We start from the raw sequence: 9,154 nt of genomic DNA on the forward strand, positions 1-9,154 counted from the left end.
TTATAAACAAATGTACAGAAATGAGGAAACAGATATTTTATAGTAAAAAAAGTATATATTTACATATTTAATTGAATATAATACAAAAAAGGGTCTCTGAAGAATCTGAGAAATGTTACAAACTCCTATAGACTGAAGGTTTATGTCCCCCTAAAATTCGTATGTTGAAGCCTAATTCCCATTGTAATAGTATTTGAAGGCAGGGCCTTGGAGAGGTGATTAGGTCATGAGGGTGGAATCCTCACAAATGGGACTGGCATCCTTATAAGAGAGACCCCCAGAGAGCTTTCTTGCTCCCTTCCATCATGTGAGGTTACAGGGGAAAGACCGCTGTCTGTGACCAGGAAGCAGGTCATCACCACACACTATATCTGCCAGTGACTTGATCTTGGTATTCTCACCTCCAGACCTGTAAGAAATATGTTTATTGTTTAAGCCACTCAATCTGTGATATTTTTATTACAGCAGCCAGAATTGACTGAGAAACAAGCCATGAAAAAGCTGTGACAACTGACAGGAAAAAAAGGTGAAAATAGGTTTTCTTCTGTTCTTTTTAAAGTTATATTTTAAAACTTTTCCAATTAGAAAGATAATGCAGAATCTTTACTAGTATTTTAGAGACTGCAATATTTGGAGACTAAAAAATATAAATATACAATATGTGTCTGTGTGTGTGTGTGTTCGTGTGCGTGTGAAGAGCTCACTCAAAATTCAAAAACACACAAGCAAGTGCTATTAAATTTGGTCATATATGATCAATATTTTTGGACATAGCTGTAACATATTTGAGACCACAATGGATGTATAATTTTTCCATGTGAGTTTTTCCAATTATTACAATGTTACTAAAGACAGATTTTATTACATTATCTCCTATCTTACAGTTACTATTTAACTTACTTAACCATTTCCATTTTTCCCTTTTATGAACAATTTTGTTACAAAAAACCCTACATATTTATTTTTGGGGGTACTTATCCAAATATTTCATTAGGTTAATTCCTTAAAAATGAAACTGATAAACCAATAACATAAGAAATATTTTATCACTTTTGATAAACATTGCAGAATTGTATTCCAGAAAAAACATACACAAATTCCTACCCCCATATGTAACAGAGTCACTTCTATGGACAAGGCTGTAAAAAGCCTTTTTTTAAATCTTTATCAATCCAACAGATATATAATGACTTCCCAATTAGATTTTATTTAGTATTTTATATATGAATTACCCATGCAAATTTAGATTTGCTTCAGGACAACACAGTCTTACATAATCTAACATTCTTTCAAAAAGAATAACAAAATTTCACGAGACACATATTTTTCTTCGGAGCATGCCTCTCTCCTGACAACAACTTTTACTTCTTTTCTCTCTATATGTTTTTACTGCCTTTACTTACAAAAGAACACATAGAATCTGTTCTTTAAAATTCCAATACATTGACTAGGATAACTCCACGTATTCAAAATTAAGCATTTCCAATTGGTGACATGTTATATCTTTCCATTCATTCAAGTTTTCTTTTATCCTACTCTGCAATGTACATGCTAAACAGTTCATATTACGTTTTGTTGATATTGCTGTTACTATTGAAATTGCTGGATTAGCTCCTTTTACTATTGTGATGGGATTATTTCTTTCTTGTTTTCTAATATTTTCTGTTTTGTATAGGCATTTAATTACACCTTGAAAAAAGAATAATGATTGACTGCTTAATTCGTATTTGTAAAATCTTGTTTTTTTGCCAGTGAATGACGACAATTTAACATGTTAATGATTCACTAATAATTTTTAAAATATCCAATTATCAGGCAATAAAAATGTTATTCACATTACAATTTTAAATAATCCTGATCAGGTAAATCAATAAAGGTATGTAGGTTTGCTTCCCAGAATCATTTAGAACTTTAAAATCTTTTTTTTTTTTTTAACTTTTATTGGAGTATAGTTGCTTTACAATGTTGTATTAGTTTCTACTGTACAGCTAAGTGAATCAGCTATACGTATACATATATCCCCTCTTTTTTGGATTTCCTTCTCATTTAGGTCACCATAGAGCACTGAGTAGAGTTCCCTGTGCTACACAGTAGGTTCTCATAAGTTATCTATTTTATACATAGTATCAATAGTGGATATATGTCAATCCCAATCTCCCAATTCATCCCACCTCCCCCCCCTTCCCCCCTTGGTATCCATACGTTCGTAGAACTTTAAAATCTTGAATTCTCCCCACATCTTTTCCCTCCTTAATCTCAATACATGCACATTTCTTTCTCTCCAAGCTGGGAGGTACTTAGAAAAAACTTCATCAGTGATTACAATTACCTACAGTAATAATTGTTTCTAGATAGTAATATCCCATGTCATTTGTATGCTGCCATCTAGGATGAGTCGACATTTCTATGACAACTTAAAATATATCAAGTAACAACCTATTCACTGAATACAATATGGTTACATTAAAAGACATGCAATAATAACTATGTATAGAATATCATTTATAAATATATTAACTTTGGCTTAATAAATGCTACCTTTCACTCATCAGAATAAAGTATCTTCTGTTTTCTAGCTATCTTGTTCACTCATAAGGTAAAGAATTGTTTAATATTTCCACAATGCCAAAGTCTATGCTAAGTATTTAACATAAGACATTTTATGATAAAAGTAATTTTAACTGGCAAAAGAACATATGTAAAATAACCAAACTTTATTTTTATAGACATGACTATCATTCATTTGGAAATCTTTACTTTCAATCATATGTAGACTTATAGTCCAATAAGCTTATACTGATTAGAGTAAAAATTAACATAAAGGATTGTATACATTTAAACAATTATTTAGTTTGAAGGAAATACTCACGTTGGTTCTGGATTTCCCTTAGCTTCACATTCAATTTGAAAATACTCATCAAAAGGAAAGGCAACTTGTACTTTTGACTGTTTTATGATTGTTGGAACCTGTTGAACTAAATATTAAAATATGTATTTAAATAACATGCTCTCCAATAATTGGGTGAAGTTAGTTTAGCTACAACAGAAATACTTTGAAATAAACACACTTTCTATATTGGTAAGTACAAGGATTATAAAAGAATGAAAATTATCGAACAAACCTCACTTCCTCTTTGCAAAATGTATTTAGCTGTACGGAATATACTTCACTGCCATCAATTCATGTTGCCATATAACTTATTTAGTGCCAGAATAACGTAACAGTGTAACAACTTTAAAACATCTTTGTTTAAATTATTGGCATTTCATCTATGTTGATGTGTTTATACAGTTTTACTTGGTTCGGTCATTGACAATTCTGTTTTTTATTTATAGTTTTGTAAGACATTATAGTTGATTTACTACTTCTGTACGATTTCTTCCATTGGTATTTGATAATTTATTTAATAATTTTATTATTGGACATTAGATCTTTTTCATTCAATAGACAGCCTCAAGCATACAGATTTTTCCTTTATTGAATTAGTGACATGATAAATTTCCAGGCATGGACACAAATGGTAATGACTATGGATAAATGTTAATATTTCACAAGGGGCTAATTACCACAAACATGAGTACATTGGTTTCCCACATCCTTGCCGCCAACGAACAATAGCATTTTATAAATTTATTTATTTATTTATTTTTGGCTGCATTGGGTCTTCGTTGCTGCGTGCGGGCTTTCTCTAGTTACGGTGAGCAGGGGCTATTCGTTGTCGTGGTGCGTGGGCTTCTCATTGCGGTGGCTTGTCTTGTTGCGGAGCATAGGCTCTAGGGGCACAGGCTTCAGTAGTTGTGGCACGTGGGCTCAGCAGTTGTGGTTTGCGGGCTCTAGAGCGCAGGCTCAGTAGTTGTGGCTCACGGGCTTAGTTGCTTCGCGGCATGTAGGATCTCCCCGGACCAGGGCTCAAACCTGTGTCCCCTGCATAGGCAGGTGGATTCTTAACCACTGTGCCACCAGGGAAGTCTCAAGAATAGCATTTTAAAACAATAAGATAGTTCATTAATAATTAGCAAAAAAAACCCAAAACCCTTCTATTTTTATTTCCATTTATTGCTTTTGTTATATTTTTCCCTGAGCTTGTTTATTTGTAACTTCCCATTTACACACATTTTTTAATATCTTTTTCCTACTTGGAAGCTTGAGGGTACTTTTCCCCCTTATAGAATTTAACACTAATAATCATTAGGATAAAAATAATAGCTAATAAATGATGGTTTCTTTTAAAAGGATTCCACATATTCAAATATTCCCTCATTGTGATAAACATTTTTAGTGTTTGACAAGTTAAGTACCTTCCAGACAAATTTACAAAGTATGGGGTGACTTTGTCTCTCACCAATTCAAGCAGCTGGATGGCATTGCCGAGAATTATGGTTATAAAATAAATGTATTAACGTTGAAGATACAAACTTGGATTAAGTTTTAAAACAGGACACAGATCATGATATATGTTAAGATCTACTGTCATGGAACACTCAACAGTTTTCAAATTAAGACATTATAATTTTAGTACAGTTCTAACAACCTCTGTCAGGGGACAGGATTGAATTCACAAGGAAATATAAATGGTTCAGTAGCAGGAATCTGATTCTGGCAAACATACTTTGAGAAAAGCAATTTGCAGAAAGGCCCTGAGTGTGATTCACATGGGTAATATTCCACAGTGGAGTTACAAATAGGCCCTAAACCCTGTGACATTGAGCCAGGCCCTGAACCACTCTGTTTTCTCATTTGTAAAATTAGAGATTCAAGCCAGGTAAATAGATTTTTTGGTCACTGAATGCCTTGACATTCTTAAAAATTATAGGAAATCCCAAAGTGCTTTTGTAAACGTACATTTAATAATATTTACCATGTTAGAAATGAAAACTGAGAAATCTTCTAAATATTTACTAATTCATTTAATACTATCATTTGTTAAAATAAATATTTTATCAAAAATACTAAGTATAATGAGAAAAGTGGCCTTGTTTTACATTATTGCAAATCTTTAATATTTTAATAGATGGCAGCTGGATTCTCATATCTACTTCTGTATTCCACATGTTGCTGTAAGTTTTTTGTTGAAATAAATGAGGAAAATTCAACCTTATACAGATATGTACTTGAAAAAGGGTGACATATTTTATAGTCCTTTCTGATTATTGTGGGCATTGTTTTTGGATAGTACACCAAAACTCACCAAGTGGCAGTTTCTTAAAGGTTTACTGCAATATGGAATCTGAAACCATATGGATAAATTTTCATATTCTGTCATTAAAGTGTTTTATCCATGGGTGCTTTTTAATTCGTGCATGATTTTGTAACATCATACAATATTCATCTGGGAAAAAATATTGGTTCACTGAGTTATGCAGATCTTCCAAATACTGACACACATCACTATACAATTTAAAAAATTCACATTTGTTAATATCATCACTGATCTAAGAAAAGCCTTAAATGTGGGGAAGCTGTCAATCTCACAGTGTAGGATACAAGTTTTCCACAATTCTCATTTTCCCTTCAACAGCCAAATTTGATCATTGACAACATATATTATCAGTTGTTTCTCTTGAAGTGACAGGCTCACTTGGTTCGTTTTGGGGAAAATATCCATGAAAGTAATCAAAGTTTGTCTGTCAGTTGTACTTTGAAGTAAAAATGGTATTTGGCTTCACACTCAAATAATGACACAATCAAGGAACAGAGACTGTCATAGTACTTTGTTACACAGCAGAATTATTTTATGTATATTTCACAGTTCATCCCACAGAATATTAAGACGAATGTACTCAAGGATGAAGATTTTTAAAAATCAATAATGTTTAACTGTTTCAACAAGGACAATCTTAAGCAAAACTTTGCTTTATGTTTTTTAGATGTTTTGTTGTTTTGGTGTGAGTATACGGTCCTGAGGAAACCCATGAGTTCGGTGTCAATGCCTTGATGTGTGCTGGGCAACTGCAGTTTTAGCACCACTGCTTTTGTGACATCAGTGCAAATGTCAACAGGATGGAAAAGGAAAAATGACACTTTAGTATTATTATGAAACATGTGATTGCATGGACTGCCTGAACAAATCTCCGTGACCCTGAGGGGTCCATGAATCACATTTTGAGCACTGACAGCCAGCCTAGAATAATAACTCAACAGCCATTTCCCATTTTAAACTTTACTTTTGCCTAGTAAAATTTTACTAGTTAAGTGACAATGCAAGTGCAGGCTTCATATTCAGAAACATTTTAAAAACATGCAAAAAACATTCATATCTTCATTGACATTTACCTTGTTTCTGATTACCACTCTTTCTCAGTAGAGCAGATCTTGAACTTACTGCAAATTCACATACTATTTAAATGTTATTACAGTTATAAATGGTGAGGGATGATGCACAATAGCAACAGTCCCTAAGATATCAGCTAATAACTTGTGAACAACTTGTTTATTAGAACATTATTCTTTCTTAAATTTGCTAAGGTTGTAAAGTCTCAGCCATAACTAATTATTCAGGGAGTGGAGCTAATAACCTTTGGGTGTTTATAAGAATATGTATTCTACATTATAAATCCTTTCCTCCATAATTAGGCCAATTACAGAGACACCAGACTCATTGACATTCAAATTGAATACCTGCCTTACTTGCATTTGCTAGTGAGAGCTCTAGAGTACTGAAATAAATGGGTAGTATTCAGATGTTCTGAAAACATGTCATTAATATTTTATAACAATTGTTGTCTAACGACATTAGAGTGTGAAAAGGCATAAGTAACTGAGACAACCAGAATAAAAATGTGTCTTATGTACTAATACAAAATTTCCAATCACCACTGGTGAACTAAATGAGAAAAGATGGAGGGAAAATGTACATGCTATGGTCAGAATGTATATTCTATGGTCAAGAATCTGAATCAGGAATCCCAGTGCATCTTTGGTGCTACTGGGAAGAAAATGTAAAATTATTAACCCCTTTTTCCACAAGGATTGCCAAGAACTGTGCTCTTAATTTGGCACTGCATACTCAAAACCCAAAGAATGTACTTAAGATGAATTATTTCAGGCTCTTGACCAGTGTTTGTACAAATAGGCCAATATATGTGGTGTGTAGGCTAACAGATTTCACCTTGACTAAAGCAAAAGTTTAAATCTGAGAACGTGTAAGTGAAATTCCTTAAAAGGGTGAATATTGACACAGAGACTTGAGGGCAGTAGAGAAAAGATTCTTACCTTGGGGATGAAATACAAATGCAGGGCCACCCAAAGTGTGTCATGTGAAACTGCTACATCAAGTATTTAAAGCAGCCCTTAGAAAATGGTTTTAGAACATATTATATACTCAGAGAATTATTTCCTTTTCTAGTCACACTCAGACTGTTCAAGTACTTCTGAAGAAAAGTTTCAGTTGCGTTAGCACCTCTCCAATAGTTATTCAACTTTCTGAGGTCAAGACTAGTCCTTTGAAATTTAGATGATCTACACAGATCATTTCCAATGCTAAGGTTCTAATAAACATTCTTATCTCTTACATTATAGCTCCCCTAATTAGGTATGGAAGAAATAATAGGGATTAATTCTTCAACTGTATGGATAAAAATACCTAAGTAATCTCTCAATGGTCTTTTTTAAAATCCTATGTGCTTATAAACGAAAAATTCCCCAAACCTGTACATTAGTTGATACACTATTACATAAATTGTGTTTGCACGTGTACTGTTTTCTGAACTAATTACTATAACTTGTTGAAACTGATTTATGATAGAGTTACATCCATTTTACCAATATATGTTAAGATATATCACAACTAACATTTTGATATGAATTCACCCTAGAGAATGCTCTAAATTTGCAGAGGTGGTATCATTTTACACTTTTAGTTGTGTACTATGAAAACGGCTTTTTAATATTGTTCTAATTGTTTTCATTCTTAAATATATAATTAAAAAAAATTTTTATTGGAGTATAGTTGCTTTACAATGTTGTGTTAGTTTCTACTGTACAGCAAAGTGAATCAGCTATACGTATACAAATATCCCCTCTTTTTTGGATTTCCTTCCCATTTAGGTCACCTCAGAGCACTGAGTAGAGTTCCCTGTGCTATATAGTAGGTTCTCACTAGTTATCTTTTTTTTTTTTTTTTTTTTTTGCGGTACGCGGGCCTCTCACTGCTGTGGCCTCTCCCATTGCGGAGCACAGGCTCCGGACGCGCAGGCTCAGCGGCCATGGCTCACGGGCCTAGCCTCTCTGCGGCATGTGGGATCTTCCCGGACCGGGGCACGAACCCGTGTCCCCTGCATCGGCAGGTGGACTCTCAACCACTGCGCCACCAGGGAAGCCCTAGTAATCTATTTTATACATAGTATCAATAGTGTACCACTCTTAAATATATAATCATTTTGAAAACAATACAAAGTTTAATCAGTTCCTTTTTTGTCCTGATTAGTTGAATGCCAGTAACTTCTGGAGTCACACTTCTCCCTAAAATAAACTAATCTGATACATAAAAGTAATAGCTGTTGCTAATATTGCAGATTGTCTTACGCGGTGAAATAGCACCTGATCTATAGGTTATATTTCTTGTTATGTGCCAAGTTTGTCTAAGAGGCTAAAAGCTGCAAAATAATTAATTATAGCAAGCGGCCAAATGTAAGTCTTCTGAAAAATTTAAAAGGAGAACATGAATTCTGATGATAGATTGCTGTAAAATCTGTAGAAATATGGTAGAAAAATCACATCCTTAACATATAATTATTCTACTTAAAAATCAAAATGCAAATATTGACTTTTATAAGTAGGTATTGAATGTTGTCACTTTACCTGAAAGTGGTATATCAACAGCTGTTGAGAATTTTAACAAGAAGAAAATTAGAGATGTGATTAATCCTCTTCCACTTAACAGCATCCCCATTGTTCTTCAGGAAGGAAGCAACCCAGAAAGAATGAAAATCCTAATGTCTCTTCTTACTTTTGGTTGAAAGCTGAGAAGAACGTGGTTAACCTGGAAACAAACAAACAAAAGACTAACAAATTCATGTACTGTAGGGATTCTAAGTTCATGTACTGTAAAAGGTCAACATAACAGCAATTGAATACATTTTTCTGTTGGTAATAATTTCCTCCTTATGAAAGTGTTCTCAAATAACTCCACACAAATCTTAGTTTTTCCTCTTT

General features: G+C 33.4%; 1 protein-coding gene across 7 annotated transcripts in view; it reads right to left on the minus strand.

The window, feature by feature from the left end:
- The window catches only part of CHL1 (cell adhesion molecule L1 like), an 88,341-nt gene extending 79,400 nt beyond the window's left edge, over positions 1–8,941 (minus strand). For all 7 annotated transcript variants that reach the window (XM_004274766.3, XM_033437181.2, XM_004274767.4 and 4 more), the window contains exons 1-2: positions 8,801–8,941; positions 2,870–2,975 (exon numbers count right to left, since the gene is read on the minus strand). In XM_004274766.3, the coding sequence (XP_004274814.1) occupies positions 2,870–2,975; positions 8,801–8,891 (197 nt within the window). In that variant the 5' untranslated portion in view covers positions 8,892–8,941. The remainder of the gene's footprint in view (positions 1–2,869; positions 2,976–8,800) is intronic.
- Positions 8,942–9,154: the final 213 nt, after the last annotated feature.

Source organism: Orcinus orca, chromosome 10 (genome assembly GCF_937001465.1).
Source record: "Orcinus orca chromosome 10, mOrcOrc1.1, whole genome shotgun sequence".
NCBI lineage: Eukaryota > Metazoa > Chordata > Mammalia > Artiodactyla > Delphinidae > Orcinus > Orcinus orca.